This window comes from Lonchura striata, chromosome 29 (assembly GCF_050655825.1).
Source record: "Lonchura striata isolate lonStrDom1 chromosome 29, ASM5065582v1, whole genome shotgun sequence".
Classification (NCBI taxonomy): Eukaryota; Metazoa; Chordata; class Aves; order Passeriformes; family Estrildidae; genus Lonchura; species Lonchura striata.
Genome location: NC_140731.1, coordinates 4404934 through 4430788, shown reverse-complemented (window position 1 = coordinate 4430788; position 25855 = coordinate 4404934). Strand labels below are relative to the sequence as shown.

The 25855-nt window shown below is 70.4% G+C and overlaps 3 protein-coding genes across 7 annotated transcripts in view; all 3 read right to left on the bottom strand.

The window, feature by feature from the left end:
* Window positions 1–1592: 1592 nt before the first annotated feature.
* DTX3 (deltex E3 ubiquitin ligase 3) lies at window positions 1593–10006 on the bottom strand. 2 transcript variants are annotated; one of them, XR_014950410.1, is made up of 5 exons: window positions 9923–10006; window positions 8763–8819; window positions 5363–5972; window positions 2915–3132; window positions 1593–2098 (listed from the first exon to the last, which is right to left on the bottom strand). XR_014950410.1 is itself a non-coding variant. In XM_077788619.2 (5 exons), the coding sequence occupies exons 2-5, from the start codon at window positions 8773–8775 to the stop codon at window positions 2023–2025; spliced, it is 945 nt and encodes a 314-aa protein (XP_077644745.1). In that variant the 5' UTR covers window positions 8776–8819; window positions 9923–10006; the 3' UTR covers window positions 1593–2022. The 2 variants fall into 2 exon arrangements, 1 of the variants encoding a protein (XP_077644745.1); XM_077788619.2 differs by having other exon boundaries at window positions 5335–5972.
* Window positions 10007–10792: 786 nt separating this feature from the next.
* On the bottom strand, window positions 10793–17590 carry PIP4K2C (phosphatidylinositol-5-phosphate 4-kinase type 2 gamma). Of its 2 annotated transcripts, XM_085562982.1 has the most exons (10): window positions 17401–17588; window positions 16288–16385; window positions 16108–16204; window positions 15896–16036; window positions 14193–14339; window positions 14065–14103; window positions 13735–13848; window positions 12689–12938; window positions 12510–12613; window positions 10793–11393 (listed from the first exon to the last, which is right to left on the bottom strand). In XM_085562982.1, the coding sequence occupies exons 1-10, from the start codon at window positions 17560–17562 to the stop codon at window positions 11313–11315; spliced, it is 1233 nt and encodes a 410-aa protein (XP_085419108.1). In that variant the 5' UTR covers window positions 17563–17588; the 3' UTR covers window positions 10793–11312. The 2 variants fall into 2 exon arrangements, with proteins under 2 accessions (XP_085419108.1, XP_085419107.1); XM_085562981.1 differs by having other exon boundaries at window positions 14206–14339; window positions 15896–16158; window positions 17401–17590.
* A 1958-nt stretch (window positions 17591–19548) lies between these two features.
* Window positions 19549–25855, bottom strand: part of KIF5A (kinesin family member 5A) — a 37408-nt gene continuing 31101 nt past the window's right edge. For all 3 annotated transcript variants that reach the window (XM_085562931.1, XM_085562929.1, XM_085562930.1), the window contains exons 24-29: window positions 24120–24333; window positions 21507–21615; window positions 20896–20966; window positions 20761–20788; window positions 20612–20697; window positions 19549–19979 (exon numbers count right to left, since the gene is read on the bottom strand). In XM_085562931.1, coding sequence (XP_085419057.1) covers window positions 20619–20697; window positions 20761–20788; window positions 20896–20966; window positions 21507–21615; window positions 24120–24333 — 501 coding nt within the window. In that variant the 3' untranslated portion in view covers window positions 19549–19979; window positions 20612–20618. The remainder of the gene's footprint in view (window positions 19980–20611; window positions 20698–20760; window positions 20789–20895; window positions 20967–21506; window positions 21616–24119; window positions 24334–25855) is intronic.

Here is a 25855-nt window from a genome sequence, read left to right as displayed (position 1 = left end):
GAGAGCTGGGGGGGCTCACCTCACTGCAGGGAGAGCTCAGAGCCCCGCCAGGGCCTGAAGGGGCTCCAGGAGAGCTGGGGAGGGAGCGGGGACAAGGATGGAGGGACGGGAGCCAGGGAATGGATTGCTGGTGCCAGGGGCAGGGATGGATGGAGACGGGGCAGGAATTCCTCCCGTCAGGGTGGGCAGGGGCTGGGATGGATTTCCCAGGGCAGCTGGGGCGGCCCCTGGGTCCCTGCAGTGCCCAGGGCCAGGCTGGACGGGGCTGGAGCAGCCTGGGACTGGGAGGTGCCCCTGGCATGGGAGGGGTGGGATGGGATGGGATGGGATGGGATGGGATGGGATGGGATGGGATGGGATGGGATGGGATGGGATGGGGTGGGATGGGATGGGATGGGATGGGATGGGATGGGATGGGATGGGATGGATGGGATGGGATGGGGTGGGATGGGATGGGGTGGGATGGGGTGGGGTGGGATGGGATGGGATGGGGTGGGGTGGGCTTTAGGGTCCCTCCTGACCCAGCCCACCCCAAAATCCCCGTGACCGCAGGGCCCAGCCCAGTCCCCACGCCCCAAAATCTCAACGTTTTCATCCCCATTTCCCAGACCAGTGTCCCAGCCTGGACTCTCACCCGACTGGGCCCAGCTCAGGTCCCAGCCCAGTGCCCCCATCAGAGATGGGGGACCCCAGCCCAGCCCATCCCAGCCCCCCATGGCTCATCCCAGCATCCCACGGCCCATCCCAGTGTCCCATGGCTCATCCCAGCATCCCACGGCCCATCCCAGTGTCCCATGGCCCATCCCAGTGTCCCATGGCCCATCCCAGTGTCCCACGGCCCATCCCAGTGTCCCATTGCCCATCCCAGCCCCCCATGGCCCATCCCAGTGTCCCACGGCCCATCCCAGCCCCCCATGGCCCATCCCAGTGTCCCATGGCCCATTCCAGTGTCCCATTGCCCATCCCAGCCCCCCATGGCCCATCCCAGTGTCCCATTGCCCATCCCAGTGTCCCATTGCCCATCCCAGTGTCCCATTGCCCATCCCAGTGTCCCATGGCCCATCCCAGTGTCCCACGGCCCACCCCAGTGTCCCATGGCCCATCCCAGTGTCCCACGGCCCACCCCAGTGTCCCATTGCCCATCCCAGTGTCCCACGGCCCACCCCAGTGTCCCACGGCCCACCCCAGTGTCCCACGGCCCACCCCAGCCCCCCATGGCCCATCCCAGTGTCCCACGGCCCATCCCAGTGTCCCATTGCCCATCCCAGCCCCCCACGGCCCACCCCAGTGTCCCACGGCCCACCCCAGTGTCCCATCCCCAAAGTCCCACCCAAAGTCCCAGACTCACAGCCCAGGTCACTGTGCCCTCCTGCTGCCCCGTGCCCTGTCCCCAGCCCGAAGTTTCCATCCTGCTGTCCCATTCCGATGGCCCCACGTCCATCCCGATGTCCTCATCCCACACCCCATCTCCGTGGCCCATCCCCAAATCCCCCAAATCCCCCAAATCCCGTCTCCTGTCCCCAGCCCTGTCCCCCCATGCAGAACTGCCCCCGTGACCCCCGGAGCTCCTGGTGCCCCCCAGCACCCCCCAATCCATTGCATATTTTTATTGGATCAAAGTTACAGACCTGGGGGGGAAATAAAAAATAAATAACCCCCCCCCCGAGGGTGGGACCCCGCGGGGCTCGGGGGGCAGGGACCCCCCGTCTGTCCGGGGCTCAGGGCTATGTACAGGGGTCCGTCTGTCCGTGCCGCGGGGGCTGCGTGGCACCAGCCCCCCCCCTCCTCGAGCCCCCCACTGCCAGCCGGGGGGCTGGGGACCCCCTGCTCTGGGGTGTGGGGGGATCCCCCCACGGGGGTCCCACCGAACGGGGGATCCCTCTGCCCAGGGGGGTGCTCCTCCCGCCCCGGGGGTCCCCTCGCCTGGGGGATCCCCCTTGCCGGGGGTCCCGCGGGGGTCCTTGCTGCCCGGGGTGATCCTGGGGGGGGGTCCCGGTGCATGGGGGGACCCCCTGGCCCCCCTCAGTCCTCGGTGATGCCCTTGGCCCGCAGCTCCTCCTGCACCCGGGCCAGGTACGTGGGGTCGGGGTACCCGAACCTGGGGGCAGAGGGGGCAGCGGGTCAGGCCGTGCCCCCGCCAGGGGCTCCCCTCGGGCATCGTCCTGCCCCAGCCCCGCTGCCCCCGTGCCCCCAGTGCCCCCAGTGCCCCCGGACCCCCACAGCTGGTGCTGGATGTGGCGGATGTCGCTCCCCAACCCCTCAGGTGCCCCCCCAGGTGCCCCCCAGCGCCCCTGGACCCCCAGATGCCCCCAGAGCTAGTGCTGGATGTGGCGGATGTCGCTCCGCTACCCCTCAGGTGCCCCCCCATGTCCATGGGTGCCCATCAGCCCCCCAGGTGCCCCCCAGCACCCCCCAAATGCCCCCCGGTGCCCCCCAGTGCCCCCAGGTTTCCCCCCAGGTGTCCCCCAGTGCCTCCGGTGCCCACCAGGTGCCCCCCCAGTGCCCCAGGTACCCCCCAAGTGCCCTCCCAGAGCCCCCTGGTGCCCCCCAAGTACCCCCCGGTGCCCCCAGGTTCCCCCCCACTGCCCCCCAGTGCCCCCCAGGTGCCCCCAGCACCCCCCAGGTGCCCCCCGGTACCCCCCCAGGTGCCCCCAGCACTCCCCAGTGCCCCCCGGTACCTCCCCAGTGCCCCCCCAGTACCCCCCACGTGCTCCCCAGCACCCCCCAGTGCCCCCCGGTACCCCCCCAGTGCCCCCCCAGTACCCCCCACGTGCCCCCAAGTGCCCCCAGCACTCCCCAGTGCCCCCCGGTACCCCCCAGGTGCCCCCGGCACCCCCCAGGTGCCCCCGGTACCCCCCCAGTGCCCCCCGGTACGCCCCCAGTGCCCCCCGGTGCCCCCCGGTGCCCCCCGCACAGCTGGGGCCCGCCGGTGCAGTTGGTCTTGTGGTGGATGTCGTTCCAGGTGATGACGTTGGCACGGCCGGTGGTCAGCGAGGTGCCCACGGTGAAGGTGAGGCGCTGGGCGAAGGCCTTGCGGAACAGCGCCAGCACCTTGTTCCCCTCGGGGCAGTCGGGCAGGTACGCCACGCGCGTGGTGCCCGGGTACCGCACGCCCGGGTTGGGGTGCTCCACCTGCACGGGCGGGCACAGGTGAGGGGCAGCAATGGGCACAGGTAAGGGGCAGTGATGGGCACAGGTAAGGGGGCAGTGATGGGCACAGGTAAGGGGCAGTGATGGGCACAGGTAAGGGGGCAGGGACAGGGCACAGGTAAGGGGCAGTGATGGGCACAGGTAAGGGGCAGCAATGGGCACAGGTAAGGGGGCAGCAATGGGCACAGGTAAGGGGGCAGGGATGGGCACAGGTAAGGGGGCAGGGATGGGCACAGGTAAGGGGGCAGCGATGAGCACAGGTAAGGGGAGCAGGGATGGGCACAGGTGAGGGGGCAGCAATGGGCACAGGTAAGGGGCCAGAGATGGGCACAGGTAAGGGGGCAGGGATGGGCACAGGTAAGGGGGCAGGGACAGGGGCAGTGCCAGGGGCAGTGCCAGGGGCAGTGCCAGGGTCTGTTTGCTCCCGGGGCGCTGCAGCCCCAGGCTCAGGTAGGGGCACAGGTACGGGCCAGGAGGGACGGGGAGCACACAGGTACGGGGCAGGTGGCACTGCCCGCGTGGTGCCCAGGCAGCACAGCTGGGTCTGGGGGCTCCACCTGCACGGGGCATGGAGGGGACACACGGCAGGGAAGGGTGGGGCAAGGGACAGGGGGACAGAGGGACAGAGGGACAGGGGACAGGGGGACAGAGGGACAGAGGGACAGGGGGACAGAGGGGACAGAGGGACAGGGGACAGGAGGACAGGGGACAGAGGGACAGAGGGACAGAGGGACAGAGGGGACAGAGAGACAGGGGACAGGAGGACAGGGGACAGAGGGACAGAGGGACAGAGGGGACAGGGGGACAATGGGACAATGGGACAGAGGGACAGGGGACAGAGGGGACAGAGGGGACAGAGGGACAGGGGACAGGAGGACAGGGGACAGAGGGACAGAGGGGACAGAGGGACAGGGGACAGGGGGACAGGGGACAGGGGACAGGGGACAGGGGACAGGGAAACGGGCTGGGGATTCTTCACCTGCCCGGGGGGGTCAGGGGCGAGGGACGGGGGGACGGAGGGATGGGAGGGACGGGGATCAGGACTGGGGACACCCAGCAGAGTTTGGGGCACCCAGGGGTGTTAGGGACACAGGGGCATTTGGGGACACCAGGAGTGCCAGCAACACCCAAAAGGATTTGGGAACAGCCAGGGACACCTGCCAGGATGTGTGGGCAGCCCAGGGATGCTGGGCACACCCAGCAGGGTTTGGGGGCACCCAGGGGCATGGGGGGCACAGAGCTGGGTCAGGGGTGTTTGGGGACACCCAGGGCCGTCCATCAGGACTTGAGGGTGCTGGGGACACAGCAGCATGCCAGGCCACCCAACAGGATTTGGGGACACCCAGGGGTGCCAGCGCCACAGACAGGTGCACTCATCAGGACTTGGGGGCACCCAAGGGTGCTGGGGACACAGAGTGGACTAGGAGCATTTGGGGCAACCAGGGGCACTGAGGGCACAGGACTGGGCTGGGGCACCCATCAGGGTTTTGGAGCACCCAGGGATGCCAGGGACACTCAGCAGGATTTGGGGACACCCAGGGGCACTGGGGGCACCGAGCTGAACCTGGGGCATTGGGGGCACGGGGCTGAATCTGGGGCACTGGGGGCACCATCGGGGCATTGGGGGCACGGGGCTGAACCTGGGGCACTGGGGGCACCATCGGGGCATTGGGGGCACGGGGCTGAACCTGGGGCACTGGGGGCACCATCGGGGCATTGGGGGCACGGGGCTGAACCTGGGGCGCTGGGGGTACCATCGGGGCAACCAGGGGCACCAAGCTGAACCTGGGGCACTGGGGGCACCATCGGGGCATTGGGGGCACAGGGCTGAACCTGGGGCACTGGGGGCACCATCGGGGCGCTGGGGGCACCAAGCTGAACCTGGGGCATTGGTGGCACCATTGGGGCATTGGGGGCACGGGGCTGAACCTGGGGCGCTGGGGGCACCATCGGGGCGCTGGGGGCACGGGGCTGAACCTGGGGCACTGGGGGCACCAAGCTGAACCTGGGGCATTGGGGGCACCATTGGGGCGCTGGGGGCACGGGGCTGAACCTGGGGCGCTGGGGGCACCATCGGGGCGCTGGGGGCACGGGGGCTGGCCCAGGGCCACCCAGGGGATTTGGGATCAGCGGGCACGACGGCAGAGCCCTCCCCGGCAGCCGCCCGGCCGTGCCCGCACTCACCCCCTGCACGCCGGGCGGGAAGACGTACTGGATGATGATGGTGCCGAAGGCCTCGTAGCCGGGCAGGGGCAGCGCGGCGTCGCGGCTGACCAGCATGCGGCCGTCGGGGGGCTGGTTGCCCACCAGCTGCCCGTAGAAGCGCCCGCAGACGGGGCAGGCGGAGCGCACCTGCAGCGCCCGGGCGATGCACTCCCCGCAGAAGGAGTGGCGGCAGCGCTCCAGCGTGCGCGGGCCCCGCATCTCGCCCAGGCAGATCGGGCACTGCCGCTCCGGCTCCTCGTCCCGCGCCGCGCCCGGGCAGCCGGCCGCGCCCGCGGGCGGCTCCGGCCGCGCCCCCGGCGGCTCCGCGGGCCGCTGGCCGCGCTTCTTGAGCTCCTTCTCGGTCTCCTTGAGCAGCGCCTTGAGCGCCTTGCGCGCCGGGCAGAGCGCGGCGCCGCCCGGGGGGGTGGCACAGAGCTGCAGCACGTAGAGCTCGGGGGTCTCGCCGTCCACCAGGATCCGCACCCGCGCCTCCTGCGCCAGCAGCGCCAGGCGCGCCGCGCGCTCCCGCGTCACGAACTCCCACACGCGCTTCGGCACCGTCACCCGGCTCTTGGCGGGGCCCCCGCACCCCGACATCCTCGACAGCACGAACGACACTGCGGGCACAGCGCGGGCGCGTCGGGGCGCGGGCGGCGGGCACCGCGAACTGCCACGGGCACCCCACAACACCCCAGAGCAGCCACGGGCACCCAGAACTGCCACGGGCACCGGGGAACTGCCACGGGCACCCAGAACTGCCACGGGCACTCCACAACACCCCAGAACTGCCACGGGCACCGGGGAACTGCCACGGGCACCGCGGAACTGGCATGGGCACCCCAGAGCAGCCACAAGCACCATGGAACTGCCACGGGCACCCAGGAACAGGCATGGGCACCCCACAACAGCCCAGGGCAGCCACGGGCACCCCACAACTGCCACGGGCACCAGGGAACTGGCACGGGCACCCAGAACTGCCACGGGCACCCAGCAACACCCCGGAACAGCCACGGGCACCCCAAAACTGCCATGGGCACCCCGCAACTGCCACGGGCACTGAGGAACTGCCATGGGCACTGCAGAACTGGCACGGGTACCCCAGAACTGGCAAGGGCACCCCAAAACACCCACGGGCACCCCAAAACTGCCACCGGCACCCCACAACTGCCACGGGCAGCCCAGAACTGGCACAGGCACCCCACAACTGCCAAGGGCACCCCAAAACACCTGGGAGTGAGAATGGGCACCCCAGAACAGCCATGGGCACCCAAAAACATCCAGGAGCGAGGCACAAGCACCCCACAACAGCCACGGGCACCCCAGAGCAGCCACGGGCACCCCAAAACACCCATGGGCACCCCAAAACACCCATGGGCACCAACCCCAAAACACCCATGGGCACCCCAAAACAGCCACGGACACCCCAAAACACGCATGGACACCCCAAAACAGCCACGGACACCCCAATACACCCATGGGCACCCCAAAACACCCATGGGCACCCCAAAACAGCCACGGGCACCCCAAAACACCCATGGGCACCCCAAAACAGCCACGGACACCCCAAAACAGCCACGGACACCCCAAAACAACCATGGGCACCCCAAAACACCCACGGACACCCCAAAACACCGGGGCTGGGCACATCCCCAGGGACCAGACCCTGCTGGCACCGTCACCCAACTCCTGGTGGGGCCCCCACACCCCGACACCCTCGACACCGCGGGGACACCCCAAAAGTGCCAGGCTGGGCACCTCGAACCCCAGGGACTGGGCACAGACCCCCTAAACACCCGGGGACACCCCAAATCGTCAGGGGATGGAGATGGACCCCCAAAACCTCCTGAGCCTGGGCCCCACCTGCACCATCACCTGGCGGCCCCACTGCACCCCGACATCCCTGACAGCATGAACGGCCCTGGGGGACCCCAAAACTGCCAGGGACTGGGCACAGGACCCCCAAAACTGCCGGGGACTGGGCATGGGACCCCAAAACTGCCAGGGACTGGGCATGGGACCCAAAAACTGCCGGGGACTGGGCACGGAAACCCCCAAAACCCCCAGGGACTGGGCACAGGACCCCCAAAACCCCCAGGGACTGGGCACAGGACCCCCAAAACCCCCAGGGACTGGGCACAGGACCCCCAAAACCCCCAGGGACTGGGCACAGGACCCCCAAAACCCCCAGGGACTGGGCACGGGACCCCCAAAACCGCCAGGGACTGGGCACGGGACCCCCAAAACCGCCAGGGACTGGGCACGGGACCCCCAAAACCGCCAGGGACTGGGCACAGGATCCCCAAAACCCCCAGGGACTGGACCCCACTGGCACCATCACCTGGTGGCCCCCACACACCCCAACATCCTTAACAGGACAAACCCAAGGGGGACACCCCAAAACCATCAAGGGCTGGCCATGGGGCACTTTGAACCCCAAAAGCTGGGCATGGGACCTTCAGAGCCTGGGTACAGAGCCCCAGAATCCTGTGAGACCGGATATGGACCCCAAAAAACTCCCAGAGTCTGAGCATAGGACCCCAAAACTTCTGACACTGGGCATGGACCGCCCCAAACCCCTCTGAGACTGGATATCGACCCCAAAAAAGTCCCAGAGATTGAGCACAGACCCCCAAAACTTCTGACACTGGGGATGGACCGCCCCAAACCCCTCTGAGTATGGATATAGACCCCAAAAAAGTCCCAGAGATTGAGCATAGGACCCCAAAACTTCTGACACTGGGCATGGACCCTCCCAAAATCCTCTGGCATTGGGGATGGACCCCCCCAAACCCCTCTGAGACTGGATATCGACCCCAAAAAAGTCCCAGAGATTGAGCACGGACCCCCAAAACTTCTGACACTGAGGATGGATCCCCCCAAACCCCTCTGAGACTGGGCACGGGCCCCCCAAAACCCCTCTGAGCCAGGGCATGCACCCCCAAACCTGAGTTTGGGCATGGACCCCCAAAATCCTCTGGCACTGGGCACTTCAAGACCCCAGAGCCTGGGGACTGCGGGTCACCCCAAAACCCAGCGAAATCTGAAGGTGAACCCCCCCAAAACCCTGCCAGGCTGCCTGAGCCCGGGCATGGCACCCAGGGGGGCTCCTGAGGGGTCCCAGAGCCCCCTGCCCCCCTGGGGACGCTCACCCCCCCAAGGTGCCACCTCAAGGGTCAAACCTGTCCCCGTGCCCCGAATCTGGGACACCCCGGGGGTGTCACCACGCCGTCACCCCCAAGGGTGGGGCCAGGGCTGGGGGTCCCCAGCACCCCTGAACCCGGGGGGGGGTCCCACGGGTGAAGGTGCTCCAAGGGGGTCCCAGAGCCCGGGGGGAGGGGGTCCCCGGGGCACGGGGGGGAGGGGGTCACAGGCCGGGGGTCCCCAGAGCGGGGGGTCCCCACACCCACCTGGTGAGCCCATGGGGGACAGGAGCCGAGGCGATCAGCAGAGCCACGAGCCCGGGGCTGGGGGGACACGGGGGGTCTCAGATGGGCCCCTCCACCCCCAGACCCAATTGGGGGGGCTCCTCAACCCCTCCGGACCCCCCCGCGCACGGCACCCTACAAAAACAACAGCACCGCCACCCCCCGTGTCCCCAGGGGACCCCACAGCACCCAGGGGACCCCACAGCACCCAGGGGACCCGGCAGCACCCAGGGGACCCCACAGCACCCAGGGGACCCCTGCAGAACCCAGGGGACCCCCGTGACACCCAGGGGACCCCGCGGCACCCAGGGGACCCCCGTGACACCCAGGGGACCCCCGCGACACCCAGGGGACCCCTGCAGAACCCAGGGGACCCCCGTGACACCCAGGGGACCCCACGGCACCCAGGGGACCCGGCAGCACCCAGGGAACCCCGCGGCACCCCCAGCCCCCACCAGCCCTTCGGGGGGGCAGCGGCTCCGGGGGTCCCCGGCCCCCCCAGACCCGTTTTCCCCTCGCTGCGAGGTGGGGCCCGCGGACCGGGGGGAATGAACGCGCCGCGGCCCCCGTCCCCCCGGTCCCCCCGGTGACCCCCGGTGCCCCCTGTGACCCCCGGTGACCCCCGGTGACCCCCATCCCCCCGAGGGCTCCACGGGGGACGCGGGGGGGGATGGGCCCGGAATGGGGGGGACAGGCCTGGGGGAGCTGGGGGGTCCCGATGAGGCCCGGGGGGGGCACGGCAGGCCCGGGGGTCCCGGGGCAGGCCCGGGGGTCCCGGGGGGGGCACGGCAGGCCCGGGGCGGACGGGCGGGCCCGGCGGTGACAGGTCGGGCCCGGGGGTCCCGCGGAGGCCGGGGCAGGCCCGGGGAAGGTCCGGATGAGACCCGAGGGGGAGCCGGTGAGTCCCGATAGGGCCCGGGGGGGTTCGGGGGTCCCGGTAAGGCCCGAGGGGATCGGGCAGGCCCGGGGAGGGGCCCGGGGGTCGCTGCGGTGCAGGCAGGCCCGGGACGGGGGCGCGGGCAGGGCGAATGGCGGGGCCGGGCCGGGGCGGGGGCGCGGCGGGGAGGCCGGGGGGAGCCGGGGGGAGCCGGGGGGAGCCGGGGTGCCGCTGTCCCCGGTCCCGGTCCCGGTCCCGCACCCACCGGGCCCGGGCGGGCGCAGCATGGCGGGCGCGTCCGGCGGCTCACGTGACCGCGCGGGGCGGGGCCGCCATGGCAACGGGGGGCGGAGCGTTACCATGGCAACGGGGGGGCGGAGCGTCGCCATGGCAACGGGGCGGAGAGGGACCGCCATGGCAACCGAGGCGGGGCGTCGTCATGGCAACGGGGGCGGAGCCGCCATTGCAACGGGGGAGCGTCGCCATGGCAACGGGGGGCGGGGCCATGGCAACGGGGGCAGGGCCGCCATTGCAACGGGGGCGGAGCGTCGCCATGGCAACGGGGGCGGGGCCATGGCAACGGGGGCGGGGCCGCCATTGCATCGGGGCGGAGCATCACCATGGCAACAGGGGGCGGGTTGTAGCCATGGCAACGGCGGCGACGCGTCTGGGGGCGTGGCCAGAGCGGCGGGGGCGTGGCCTGCAGCCGGGAACTGGGGGGCCCCGGGAAAGGGGGAGCCGGGGTTGGGGGGCGCAGGGAGAAAGGAAAGGGGGAGCCGGGGTTGGGGGGCGCAGGGAGAAAGGAAAGGGGGAGCCGGGGTTGGGGGGCGCAGGGAGAAAGGAAAGGGGGAGCCGGGGTTGGGGGGCGCAGGGAGAGAGGAAAGGGGGAGCCGGGGTTGGGGGGCGCAGGGAGAGAGGAAAGGGGGAGCCGGGGTTGGGGGGCGCAGGGAGAGAGGAAAGGGGGAGCCGGGGTTGGGGGGCGCAGGGAGAGAGGAAAGGGGGAGCCGGGGTTGGGGGCGCAGGGAGAAAGGAAAGGGGGAGCAGGGGTTGGGGGGCGCAGGGAGAGAGGAAAGGGGGAGCCGGGGTTGGGGGCGCAGGGGGCTCCGAGGGGCACAGGGAACCGGGCAGACGCGGGGCCGGTTCAATAATTTATTTCTCAGTACAGAGCACGGGAAGGAGCCCCACAAACGGGGTTGGGGGGGGACACGACACGCGACACTCCCACAAATGGGGGACGGGGGTCCCGTCCCGCCCCCCCCGCCCCGGGGGTCCCACCAGGCCGGGGTCCTCCCCTCCCCTGCCCCCCGGGAGCTGCAGAAAAGGGGGGGAGCTGTGGAGCCCCCCAGGTCCCACGCGGAGGGGGGCAGGGAGCGTCCCCCAGCCTCCCTGGGAAGAGGGGTGGGGGCTGCACCCCACCCGGGCAGCCATGACCGGGGGGTCCCTTTCACCCCCCCATGGGGCAAGTAGTGTTTGACCCCCCCCCAGCTTTGGGAGGGGTCCCAGAGCCCCTTGTGCGGGGGGGGCACCCCAGAGCCCCCCGGGACCCCCGCACACAGAGTTAAGGCACTTGAGCAGTGAAGCCCCACTGGGGGGGGGGCAGGGCGTGCCGTGGGGTTTTGGGGTTTTGGTCCCGCGGGAGGGGCCCCTGGGCCCCCTCAGGCGAAGATGTTGGTGATGAAGTCGAGGAAGCGCTTGGCGTACTGCTCGGGGTGCACCGTGGAGATCTCGGCCCCGGCCTGGGGGGCAGCGCTCAGAGCCCACCCGGGAACGACCCCCGGCCCCTCCCGGCACCCCCACAGCACCCCTCCCCAAAACTGCCCCTCCCGGCACCCCCACAGCACCCCTCCCCAAACCCCGTAACGACCCCCAGCCCCTCCTGGCACCCCCACAACACCCCTCCCCAAACCCTGGGAACGACCCCCGGCCCCTCCCGGCACCCCCACAACACCCCTCCCCAAACCCCGTAACGACCCCCAGCCCCTCCTGGCACCCCCACAACACCCCTCCCCAAACCCCGTAACGACCCCCGGCCCCTCCTGGCACCCCCACAACACCCCTCCCCAAACCCCGTAACGACCCCCGGCCCCTCCTGGCACCCCCACAACACCCCCGCCCCAAGCTCCCCACAGCCCAGACCCTGCCGGGGCTTTACTCCGCCCAAAGCCTCCCCTGAAGGCTTGACCCGTGTCCCCCCAGCCCTTCCCTCTCCCCACCTCCCCAAAAAACCAAGGGGGAGCCAGCCCTGCCCCCCCCAGGTGGGAAATGCCACCCCCCAGTTCAGGGTGCCCTGCCCCTAGTTGGGAAGTGCCCTCCCTCCCATTTTGGGGTGCCCGCTCCCCAGCTTGGAGATGCCTGCACCCCAGTCTGGAAGTGCTGCCCCCCTGTTCAGTGTGCCCTCTCCCCAGTTCAGAATTCCCCCCGCACTTCGGGGTGCCCTCCCCCAGTTCAGAATGTCCCCCCCAGTTCAGAATATCCCACCCCATTTCGGGGTGCCCTCCCCAAGTTCGGCCTGCCCTCCCCAGCTCAGGGTGCCCTCCCCATTTAGGGGTGCCCTCCCCAGCTCGAGGTGCCCTCCCCCATTTCAGGGCGCCCTCCCCATTTCGGGGTGCCCTCCCCCAGCTCAGGGTGCCCTCCCCATTTCAGGGTGCCCTCCCCAGCTCGAGGTGCCCTCCCCCATTTCAGGGTGCCCTCCCCAGCTCAGGGTGCCCTCCCCCCAGTTCAGGGTGCCCTCCCCATTTAGGGGTGCCCTCCCCAGCTCAGGGTGCCCTCCCCCCAGTTCAGGGTGCCCTCCCCATTTAGGGGTGCCCTCCCCAGCTCAGGGTGCCCTCCCCCATTTCGGGGTGCCCCCTCACCCCGTGTTTGACGGTCTTGGCCGCGTGCGCCGCCTTCTTGCGGGCGTCGTACTGGGTGAGGACGTCGATGAGCCCCATGAAATAAACCTCGCGCCGGGGGGCTCCTGGGGGCACGGCCGGGGGGCTCAGCGCTCCCGGCACCCCAAAACCCCCCGGCACCCCCCGAGCCCCCGGCTCACCCTCGGCCCCGCGCAGGGCGTACACGTCCACGCCGGGGTCGAACTCGCCGGGCCCCAGGGGCCGGTAGGAGTTGAGGAGCCCCCCGAGACCCTCCGGGGAGGTGCCGTAGGGGCCCCCCAGCCCCCCGTCATCGCCCCCGCCCCCGGGCTCCTCTTCCTCCAGCTCCTCCTCCTCCTCCTGCTCGCCCCGGCCCACCTCGTGGATGCCCAGGAGCAGGCTGTAGTCCATCAGCTTCTGCTGCACCAGGAACTGAGGGGACACGGCAGCCATGGGGGAGGCCACCCCAAAACCCCCGGGGGGCTTCACCCCAAAGCCCCCAGGGCCTGGAGGCTGAGAAAGGGACCCCCACAGCCGTCAAGTACTGGACACGGTCCCCAAAAACCCCCTGGAATCTCAGGGCTGGGGGGACAACCAGGGGGTCATTAGGGGTGGGGGACACTCATGGCTGCAGGGAGAGCCCCCAAAAACCCTAAGAGCCTGGGAACAGGGGAGCCTCACCCCAAAAACCCGCAGAGCTGAGGCACAGGGGAGCCTCACCCCAAAAACCCTCAGAGCCTGGGAACAGGGGAGCCTCACCCTAAAAACCCTCAGAGCCCGGCACAGGGGAGCCTCACCCCAAAAACCCCCAGAGCCTGGGAACAGGGGAGCCTCACCCCAAAAACCCCCAGAGCCTGGGGAACAGGGGAGCCTCACCCCAAAAACCCGCAGAGCTGGGGCACAGGGGAGCCTCACCCCAAAAACCCTCAGAGCTGAGGCACAGGGGAGCCTCACCCCAAAAACCCTCAGAGCTGAGGCACAGGGGAGCCTCACCCCAAAAACCCCCAGAGCCTGGGGAACAGGGGAGCCTCACCCCAAAAACCCCCAGAGCCTGGGGAACAGGGGAGCCTCACCCCAAAAACCCCCAGAGCCTGGGGAACAGGGGAGCCTCACCCCAAAAACCCTCAGAGCCGGGGCACTGGGAGGCCAACCAAGGCTCACTTGGGGTGCAGAGGCAGCCCCCCCCAATCCCCTCAGACCCCTGGGGCTGCAGCCCCCCCGTCCCCACCTCCACGTCCCTCTTGAGCTTGTCCATGAACTCGCGCTGCTGCTCCTCCTCCACGAACACCTTCTCGTTCTTGTTGAGGAAATCCACGTCCTTCAGCGTGGGCAGCTCCTTGCCCTGGGGAGGGACAGCGGGGGGACACCCCCGAGCTGGAGGGGACCCCCCAGAGCCGCGGGACCCCCGCCCAGGCTGCGTCCCTGGGGGTCGCAGCCCCTGCGGAGGGAATCCGGCCCTTGGGGGGCAGCCAGTGAGCTGTCCTCAGCGGGGAGGAGGGAAGAGGGAGCCCAGAGCCCCCTCCCCAAATCCGGGAGTCACGGCGTCCTCCCGCAGTACCTTCTCCTTGTCACTGGCCTCTCGGTCCACCAGGGAGCCCTGCGAGGAGGGAGCAGAGGTGACCGGAGGGGTTTTGGGGGGAGGCCGCCCCAGAAGAGGATCAGAGGGGCTCGGGGGCGCCCCGATACCTTCAGGTCGTACTTCCTGTGCACGGGCAGGCGGTGGCTGAAGAGGTTCCTCATGACCAGCAGGTACGTGTCCTCGCTGTCCACGCTCACGCGGTACATGCCCAGGAACCGCGGCAGCAGCGTCTGCCCGTGGCACTGCACCACGAACTGCGGGGACACGGGGACACACAGTGACACACAGTGACACTGCCCGTGGCACTGCACCACGAACTGCGGGGACACGGGGACACGTGGTGACACGCGGGGACACGCGGTGACACGCGGGGACACACGGGGACACACGGGGACACACGGGGACACACGGGGACACTGCACCACGAACTGCGGGGACACGGGGACACACAGTGACACACAGTGACACTGCCCGTGGCACTGCACCACGAACTGCGGGGACACGGGGACACGCGGTGACACGCGGGGACACACGGGGACACACAGGGACACACGGGGACACACGGGGACACTGCACCACGAACTGCGGGGACACGGTGACACACAGTGACACACAGTGACACTGCCCGTGGCACTGCACCACGAACTGCGGGGACACGGGGACACGTGGTGACACGTGGTGACACACGGTGACACACGGGACACTGCACCACGAACTGCGGGGACACGGGGACACGCGGTGACACGCGGGGACACACGGGGACACACGGGGACACACGGGGACACTGCACCACGAACTGCGGGGACACGGTGACACACAGTGACACACAGTGACACTGCCCGTGGCACTGCACCACGAACTGCGGGGACACGGGGACACGTGGTGATACGCGGTGACACGCGGGGACACACGGGGACACACGGTGACACACGGGGACACACGGGGACACACGGGGACACACGGTGACACTGCACCACGAACTGCGGGGACACACAGTGACACACGGGGACACACGGTGACACACGGGGACACTGCACCACGAACTGCGGGGACACGGGGACACATGGTGACACGCGGTGACACACGGGGACACACGGGGACACTGCCCGTGGCACTGCACCACGAACTGCGGGGACACACAGTGACACACGGTGACACACGGGACACTGCACCACGAACTGCGGGGACACGGGGACACACGGTGACACGCGGTGACACACGGGGACACTGCACCACAAACTGCGGGGATACGGGGACACGCGGTGACACGCGGGGACACACAGTGACACACAGTGACATGCGGTGACACACGGTGACACTGCACCACAAACTGCGGGGACACAGGGACACATGGTGACACACGGTGACACGCGGTGACACGCGGTGACACACGGTGACACTGCCCATGGCACTGCACCACGAACTGTGGGGACACGGGGGCACATGGTGACACGCAGTGACACGTGGTGACACACAGGTGACACCCCCTGGGATACACAGGTGACAAATCCCAGATGATATGGGTTACACATCCCAGGACACACAGGTGACACATTCCAGAGCACACGGGTGACACAGGTAACACAGCCCAGGGCACACAGGTGACACAAGTAACAATAGGTGACACAGCCCAGGACACACAGGTGACACAGATGACACCGCCCAGGGCACATAAGTAACACGGATGACACCACCCAGGGCACGCAGGTGACACAGGTGACACCGCCCAGAGCACCCAGGTGACACGGGTGACACAGGTGACACCGCCCAGAGCACCCAGGTGACACGGGTGACTCCGCCCCGCCCGCACCTGGTGGTAGTGGGACAGCAGCCCGTGCACGTCGGCCACGTCCTCGCTCGACAGCTCCTTCAGCACCAGCGTGCGGTCGGCCGAGAGCAGCAGGCGGCGGCCGCTGCCCGCCCAGCGCGGGGGGCTCCGTGCCAGGGACACCTGGGGGCACGCACCGAGGGCACGGGTGGCCGGGAGCCCGGGCACGGCCCCCCCGGCGCCCCCCAGCCCACCTGGTAGTCCTGGTCGTCGACGCCGAAGCGCTCGCGCAGGTTGCGGAACACCTGGGGACAGTATTCCTTGAACTTGAAGTGGCTGGGCAGGTTCTCCCTGAGTTTCGGGGGGTTCACGTGAGTTTTTGGGTGCCCCCCGCTGCGGGACGCTGCCCCCGTGCCCCCCCCGGCGCCGCTCACCTGTTGAACAGGTGATTGTTGACCTTGATTTTGGAGCTGGCTTTGAAGTCGTCCGGCAGCAGCATCACGGGCAGCGGCACCTGGCTCAGCTCGTTGATCTGGGGAGGGCGTGGTGGGACCCCCGGGCACCCCCCGAGGACGGAGGGACCCCCGGGAACCGTCCCCGGGCCAGTGGGACCCCCGGGAACCGCCCCCAGAGCCGGTGGGACCCCCGGGCACACCCGGGGACGGTGGGACCCCCGGGAACTGCCCCCGGGCCAGTGGGACCCCCGGGAACCACCCCCAGAGCCGGTGGGACCCCCGGGAACCACCCCCGGGCACCCCCCGGGGCCAGTGGGACCCCTGGGAACCGCCCCCAGGCACCCCTGGAGACGGTGGGACACCCAAGAACTGCCCCCGGGCTGCCCCAGGGCCGGTGGGACCACCGGGAACCGCCCCCTGGAACTGCCCCCAGGCACCCCCCGGGGCTGGTGGGACCCCCCAAGCCCCGGGGACACCCAGGTGTGGGGATGGGGGCAGTGGGGATCCGGGGATGGGGGCAGCGGGGATCCGGGGATGGGGGCAGCGGGGATCCGGGGATGGGGGCAGCGGGGATCCCGGGAATGGGGGCAGCGGGGATCCGGGAATGGGGGCAGTGGGGATCCCGGGAATGGGGGCAGTGGGGATCCAGGGATGGGGCAGTGGGGATCCCGGGAATGGGGGCAGCGGGGATCCCGGGAATGGGGGCAGCGGGGATCCCGGGAATGGGGGCAGCGGGGATCCAGGGATGGGGGCAGCGGGGATCCGGGGGATGGGGGCAGCGGGGATCCCGGGGATGGGGGCAGCGGGGATCTGTGGATGGGGGCAGCGGGGATCTGTGGATGGGGGCAGCGGTGACCCCGGGCAGGGCAGCCGTGGGGCTGCGGGGGAAAGGCCGCTCGCAGGGAAGGGACACGCTGGGCACTGCGGGGATGCGGGAACACACGCGGGGTGTGAACACGCGCGGAGGGAGGGGCACGGAAATGCCGCGGGGGGGACCGGGCCCGGCACGGATCCCAAGGAAGAGAGAACACGGGTACCGGGGCGGTCCCGGGGCACAGAGACGCGGGGGCCCGTCCCGGTGCCGGCCCTGACCTGGTGCGTGACCCCCCAGGCCAGCACGGCCAGCAGCGGGTCCGCGGCCCGCGGCAGCTTCACGCGCTGCGGCACGAAGCGCTTCTGCTTCTTCTTCGTGCGGGCGGCGCCGGGCCCGGGCCCGGGGCCGGGACAGGAGCCCGCCGCCGCCACCGCCGCCATGGCCGCCGCTTCCGCCGCCGCTTCCGCTTCCGCCCGGCCGCGGCGCGGCGCCGGAAGCCGGAAGTGGCGCCAGGAGCTGGGCGGGGCCGGCCCCGCGCGGCCGCCAGGGGGCGCCGGAGGCGGCGGGAGGCGCGCGCAGAGCGCGGGAAAGCGACAGCTGGGCCACGTGACAGGGACACGTGACAGAGCCAGGTGTGACCCCAGTGACACAGGTGTGACCCCAATGACACAGGTGTGACCCCACAGGGACACAGGTGTGACCCCAATGACACAGGTGTGCCCCCACAGGGACACAGGTGTGACCCCAAAGACACAGGTGTGACCCCAATGACACAGGTGTGACCCCACAGGGACACAGGTGTGACCCCAATGACACAGGTGTGCCCCCACAGGGACACAGGTGTGACCCCACAGGGACACAGGTGTGACCCCAATGACACAGGTGTGCCCCCACAGGGACACAGGTGTGACCCCACAGGGACACAGGTGTGACCCCAGTGACACAGGTGTGACCCCACAGGGACACAGGTGTGACCCAGTGACACAGGTGTGACCCCAATGACACAGGTGTGACCCAGTGACACAGGTGTGCCCCCAATGACACAGGTGTGCCCCCACAGGGACACAGGTGTGACCCAATGACACAGGTGTGACCCCAGTGACACAGGTGTGACCCCACAGGGACACAGGTGTGACCCAGTGACACAGGTGTGACCCCAATGACACAGGTGTGACCCCAAAGACACAGGTGTGACCCAGTGACACAGGTGTGACCCCACAGGGACACAGGTGTGACCCCAAAGACACAGGTGTGACCTCAATGACACAGGTGTGACCCCACAGGGACACAGGTGTGACCCCAATGACACAGGTGTGACCTCGGTGACACAGGTGTGACCCCAATGACACAGGTGTGACCCCACAGGGACACAGGTGTGACCCAGTGACACAGGTGTGACCCCAAAGACACAGGTGTGACCTCAATGACACAGGTGTGACCCAGTGACACAGGTGTGACCTCAATGACACAGGTGTGACCCCACAGGGACACAGGTGTGACCCCAATGACACAGGTGTGACCTCAATGACACAGGTGTGACCCCACAGGGACACAGGTGTGACCCCAATGACACAGGTGTGACCCCAGTGACACAGGTGTGACCCCAATGACACAGGTGTGACCTCGGTGACACAGGTGTGACCCCAATGACACAGGTGTGACCCAGTGACACAGGTGTGACCCCACAGGGACACAGGTGTGACCCCAAAGACACAGGTGTGACCCCAATGACACAGGTGTGACCTCGGTGACACAGGTGTGACCCCAATGACACAGGTGTGACCCAGTGACACAGGTGTGACCCAGTGACACAGGTGTGACCCCACAGGGACACAGGTGTGACCTCAATGACACAGGTGTGACCCCACAGGGACACAGGTGTGACCCCAATGACACAGGTGTGACCCCATAGGGACACAGGTGTGACCCCACAGGGACACAGGTGTGACCCAGTGACACAGGTGTGACCTCAATGACACAGGTGTGACCCAGTGACACAGGTGTGACCCCACAGGGACACAGGTGTGACCCAGTGACACAGGTGTGCCCCCATCTCTGGGACGAGCGTGCCCCCAAATCCCCCGTGTGCCCCCCAAATCCCCCAGTGTGACCCGGATCCCCCATCCCCCACCCCCACCCCCATCCCCCATCCCCCATCCCCCACCCCCCACCCCCACCCCCATCCCCCACCCCCACCCCCATCCCCCCCATCCCCCATCCCCCATCCCCATCCCCCCCATCCCCCACCCCCACCCCCACCCCCCACCCCCACCCCCATCCCCCCCATCCCCCACCCCCCACCCCCACCCCCCCACCCCCACCCCCACCCCCCCACCCCCACCCCCATCCCCCCCATCCCCCACCCCCACCCCCCCACCCCCACCCCCATCCCCCCCATCCCCCCCACCCCCACCCCCAGGCTCCGCTCAGCATCTCCACCTTTATTGAGCCTCCGGCCGCGCTGGGCGGGACATGCAGCGCTGGGGGGCGGGGGGACACGGGGACCCCCGAAGGGCCCGGGCCGGCCCGTGGGGGAGGGGGGCACAGCTGAGATGCCAAGCGAGGGGACCGGGGGGTGCAGGAGGCGGGGGGCGGGGGGCAGCCCCCCATTTGTGGGGCCGGGCCGGGGGGCGACATTCTCCAGGTCCGCGTTAAGGCAGCTCGGGGACCCCCGGCCCCGCCCCACAGCGGGCGACCCCCGGGGCTGGGGGGTCCCGGGGGGTCCCGGGGGTCCCGGGGGGTCCCGGGGGTCCCGGGGGTCCCGGGGTGGGGGCAGCCCCCGGCACGGGGCGAGCGTGGCACGAGCACAGGACACGGGTGACACCCGGGCATGCGAGCGGAGCGGCTCCGGCGGCACCTGCACGGGGGGACGCGCGGGCTGGGGGCGCAGAGCCACCCGGGAGCCCCCCAAGGATGGGGGGACCCCCAGAGCCTGCGGGGCCCCGAGGGGACCCGGGGGGTGGGGAAGTGGGGGGCAGGGTTTGGGGGGCACTGGGGGAGCCCGGGACAGGGGGATGTGGGGTTGAGGTCACTGCAAGGACTGTGGGGATCCCCGGGGGTCCCAGGGGAAGGGCGGGGGTCCTGGGGGTCCCGCGGGGGTGGGATAGTGGGGGGCAGGGATTTGGGGGCACTGGGGGAGCCCAGGACAGGGCGGATGGGGGTTGAGGTCACTGCAAGGACTGTGGGGGATCCCCGGGGGTCCTGGGGGTGTGGGGGGTGGGATAGTGGGGGGCAGGGTTTGGGGGGCACAGGCAGAGCCCGGAACAGGGGGATGTGGGGCTGGGGTCACTGCAAGGAGGATGGGGGATCCCCGGGGGTCCCAGGGGAAGGGCGGGGGTCCTGGGGGTGTGGGGAGTGGGGGGCAGGGTATGGGGGGCACAGGGGAAGCCCAGCACAGGGAGATGTGGGTCTGGGGTCACTGCAAGGACTGTGGGGATCCCCGGGGGTCCCGAGGACGGGCGGGGGTCCCGGGGGGGGGGGGCGCGGTACCGGGGCATTAACTGGCCGCCGTCTCCCGGCGCAGCGGGAAGAGCTTGGCCGCCTCCTCGGCCTCGCAGGCGCACGACAGGTCACTCCTGGGGGGCACGGGGCGTCAGCCGCGCCCCCCCGGCCCGCGACCCCCGCTCCGCCCCCCTCACCTGTTGTCGTTGATGTCCGTCACGTTCCCTGCGGGCGAGAGCAGCGGCTCCGGTGGGGGCGTCCGGGGACCCCCACCCACCCCCCGGCGTCACCCCAACACTGGGGACACCCCCAGGTCCCCGGGCCCCCCTCACCATTGTCCACGTTGAGCTGCTGGTAGGAGTCCGGGGGGCTGCTGGAGAGCGTGGGGGGGCCGCTGGCAAAGCTGGGGGGGCGTGGGGAGGGGGCGCACAGGGGGACAGAGACCGTCAGACCCCCGGGCACAGCTGGCACCAGGGGGGCACCCCGTGCCCTGCCCCCCTCCAGCACCCCAGAAACCTCGGCCTGCCCCCCTCCCCAAGGAATCCCCCGCGCCCCCCGCACCCCCAGACCACACCGACCCTCCCCCCGGCCGCCCCGGGACCCCCAGACCACACCGACCCTCCCCCCCGCCCCCCGCACCCCCAGACCACACCGGCCCTCCCCCCCGCCCCCCCGGGACCCCCAGACCACACCGACCCTCCCCCCCGCCCCCCACACCCCCAGACCACACCGACCCTCCCCCCCGCCCCCCGCACCCCCAGACCACACCGCCCCTCCCCCCTGCCCCCCCGCACCCCCAGACCACACCGACCCTCCCCCCTGCCCCCCCGGGACCCCCAGACCACACCGGCCCTCCCCCCTGCCGCCCCGGGACCCCCCACGCCCCCCACCCCCAGTGGCTCCTTCCCCTCCCCCGGGACCCCCGCGCCCCCTCCGCACTCACAGGCCGTGGGGGCCGGGCAGGGGGCCCCCCCCGGGGTACCCCTGGAACAGGCTGTTGGTGTAGCTCAGCCCGGTGGGTGACGGCACCTGCCCCGGCCGCACCGGCTTGGCTGGGGGGGCACGGGGGGTGAGGGGCGCTGGCTGGCACCCGGCACCCCCGGGGAGCCCCCCGGAGTCTGAGACCCCCCCCGGGCCGGACCCTCTGCCCTGGCGCAGGGGGCGTCAGCCCCAGCCCCCCCCGGAGTGCGCCAGGCTGGGTGCCCACCCTGCACCCCCGGACCCAGCCCCGCTCCATCCTGTGTGCCCCCCGTGCCCACCCTGCAGCCCCGGACCCGGCCCCGCTCCATCCTGTGCGCCCCCCGTGCCCACCCTGCACCCCGGACCCGGCCCCGCTCCATCCTGTGCGCCCCCCGTGCCCACCCTGCGCCCCCCGTGCCCACCCTGCACCCCCCACATCCCCTGCACCCCAGTGCCCACCCTGCACCCCTTGTACCCCCTGCACCCCTGTACCTGTGCCCAACCAGGACCCCCCATGCCCACCCTGCACCGCAGTGCCCACCTGGCACCCCTGTACCTGTGCCCACCCCGCACCCCCTTGTACCCCCTGTACCCCCGTACCTGTGCCCACCCCACACCTCCCACATCCCTGTACCCCCCGCACCCCAGTGCCCACCCTGTACCCAGTACCTGTGCCCACCTGTACCTGTGCCCACCTGTACCTGTGCCCATCCCGTACCTGTGCCCACCCGTACCTGTGCCCACCCCATACCTGTGCCCACCCTGTACCCCGTACCCGTGCCCACCCGTACCTGTGCCCACCCGTACCGGTGCCCACCCCGTACCTGTGCCCACCCGTACCTGTGCCCAGCCCGCACCCCGTACCTGTGCCCACCCGTACCTGTGCCCACCCTGTACCCCGTACCCGTGCCCACCCGTACCCGTGCCCACCCGTACCTGTGCCCACCCCGTACCTGTGCCCACCCGTACCTGTGCCCACCCGTACCTGTGCCCACCCTGTACCCCATACCTGTGCCCATCCCGTACCTGTGCCCACCCGTACCTGTGCCCACCCTGTACCCCGTACCCGTGCCCACCCGTACCCGTGCCCACCCGTACCTGTGCCCACCCCGTACCTGTGCCCACCCGTACCTGTGCCCACCCGTACCTGTGCCCACCCTGTACCCCATACCTGTGCCCATCCCGTACCTGTGCCCACCCGTACCTGTGCCCACCCTGTACCCGTGCCCACCCGTACCTGTGCCCACCCTGTACCCCATACCTGTGCCCATCCCGTACCTGTGCCCACCCGTACCTGTGCCCACCCTGTACCCCGTACCCGTGCCCACCCGTACCTGTGCCCACCCGTACCTGTGCCCACCCCATACCTGTGCCCACCCTGTACCCCGTACCTGTGCCCATCCCGTACCCGTGCCCACCCGTACCTGTGCCCACCCCGTACCTGTGCCCACCCCGTACCCTGTACCCGTGCCCACCCGTACCTGTGCCCACCCTGTACCCCATACCTGTGCCCACCCGTACCTGTGCCCACCCCATACCTGTGCCCACCCCATACCTGTGCCCACCCGTACCGGTGCCCACCCCGTACCCCGTACCTGTGCCCACCCGTACCCGTGCCCACCCGTACCCGTGCCCACCCGTACCTGTGCCCACCCGTACCGGTGCCCACCCCGTACCTGTGCCCACCCGTACCTGTGCCCAGCCCGCACCCCGTACCTGTGCCCACCCGTACCTGTGCCCACCCTGTACCCCGTACCCGTGCCCACCCGTACCCGTGCCCACCCGTACCTGTGCCCACCCCGTACCTGTGCCCACCCGTACCTGTGCCCACCCGTACCTGTGCCCACCCTGTACCCCATACCTGTGCCCATCCCGTACCTGTGCCCACCCGTACCTGTGCCCACCCCATACCTGTGCCCACCCCGTACCCCGTACCCGTGCCCACCCGTACCTGTGCCCACCCGTACCGGTGCCCACCCCGTACCCCGTACCTGTGCCCACCCGTACCCGTGCCCACCCGTACCCGTGCCCACCCGTACCGGTGCCCACCCCGTACCCCGTACCCGTGCCCACCCGTACCTGTGCCCACCCGTACCTGTGCCCACCCTGTACCCCATACCTGTGCCCACCCGTACCCGTGCCCACCCGTACCTGTGCCCACCCGTACCTGTGCCCACCCCATACCGGTGCCCACCCCGTACCTGTGCCCACCCGTACCTGTGCCCAGCCCGCACCCCGTACCTGTGCCCACCCGTACCTGTGCCCACCCTGTACCCCGTACCTGTGCCCACCCGTACCTGTGCCCACCCGTACCGGTTCCCACCCCGTACTCCGTACCTGTGCCCACCCGTACCCGTGCCCACCCGTACCCGTGCCCACCCGTACCGGTGCCCACCCCGTACCCCGTACCCGTGCCCACCCGTACCTGTGCCCACCCCGTACCCCGTACCCGTGCCCACCCGTACCTGTGCCCACCCTGTACCCCGTACCCGTGCCCACCCGTACCTGTGCCCACCCGTACCCCGTACCCGTGCCCACCCGTACCCGTGCCCACCCGCACCCCGCCCGCAGCCCGGCCCGGTGCCGCCGCCCGTACCGATGTGTGCGCCGGGCCCGCGGCGCGCCCCCCGGGCCCGCACGGCCTCGCGGATCCGCTCCACCTCCTGCTGGTAGCGCCGCTTGTCCAGGCGCGCCCCCTCCTTGGCCGCCCTCAGCGCCCCCTCCAGGGCCTGCACCCGCCCAGCCGTAGCTCGCAGCCGCTTCTCCAGCTTCGGAAGCTCACAGCGCAGGTCTGCATTGTCACGGACCAGCTGCGCGCCGCGTCAGTACCGCCACCGGCACCGGCACCGGCACCGGCGGCGGCAGCGGCAGCGGCAGCGGGACCGGCACCCGCACACACTGACACCGCCACCGGCACCCGCACACGCTGACACTGACACCGGCACCGGCACACACTGACACTGACACCGGCACCGGCACCGGCAGCAGGACCGGCACCGGCACCGGCAGCGGCAGCGGGACCGGCACCCGCACACACTGACACCGCCACCGGCACCCACACACACTGACATTGACACCGGCACCGGCACCGGCAGCAGGACCGGCACTGGCACCGGCACACACCGACACCGGCACCCACACACACTGACACCGACACCGGCACCCGCATACACTGACACCGGCACCGGCACCCACACACACTGACACCACCACCGGCACTGGCACACACCGCCACCGGCAGCAGGACCGGCACCGGCACCCGCACACACTGACACCGGCACCCACACGCACTGACACCACCACCGGCACCGGCACACACCGACACCGGCACCGGCACCGGCACACACCGACACCAGCACCCGCACACACTGACACCGGCACCGCCACCGGCACCGGCAGCGGCACCGGCACCCGCACACACTGACACCGCCACCGGCACCCATACACACACTGACACCGGCACCGCCACCGGCACTCTCACACACCGGGACCGGGACCCCACTGGCACCGGGACCCCACCGGCGCCGGGACTCGCTCCCAACATCACTCGCACCTGCCCCGGTGCCGGCACCGATACTCTCACAGCGGTACCGGCACCGGCAACATCCACACCCATCCGCAGCCGCCAGCACCGGCACCGGCATCCGCACACACTGGTACCGGCACCAGCACCGACACACACCGCCACCGGCATCCGCACACACCGGTACCAGCAGCAACACCCGCACACACCGGCACATCCACATCATCCACAGCCACCGGCCCCGGCACCGACACCGGCACACACCGGTACCGGCACCGGGCACCCAGCGGCTCAGCCGAGCAGCCCAGCCCCGCAGAGGCGGGAACACCCCGGGGTGCCTGGGTGGGGGTCTCCGTGCCCCAGCGGTACATGGGGGTCCCACCCCCCAGCAGTGTCCCGGGTTGTCCCGGGGTGTCCCAGGGGTCCCGGGGGGTCCTGAGGGCTCCCCGGGGGTCCTGGTGTGTCCTGGGGGGTCCCGGGCGGTCCCGGGGGGTCCCGGGGGTCCCACCCCCAGCAGTGCCCCCATGGCCAGTGCAGCACTGGGGGGGCTGGGGGGCACAGGGGTGAGGGGGGGGCTCACAGCCGGGGGGACAGGCCGGAGGTGCCGGTCCGAACGGAGCCCCCCCCCAGAACCGGGGGCTTCCAGGGGGCAGAGAGGACTGGGGGGGTCTACTGGGGACTGGGGGGGTCTACTGGGGACTGGGGAAGATCTATTGGGGATTGGGGGGGGTCTATTGGGGACTGGGGGGGTCTATTCAGGACTGGGGGGGTCTATTGGGGATTGGGTGGGTCTATTGGGGATTGGGTGG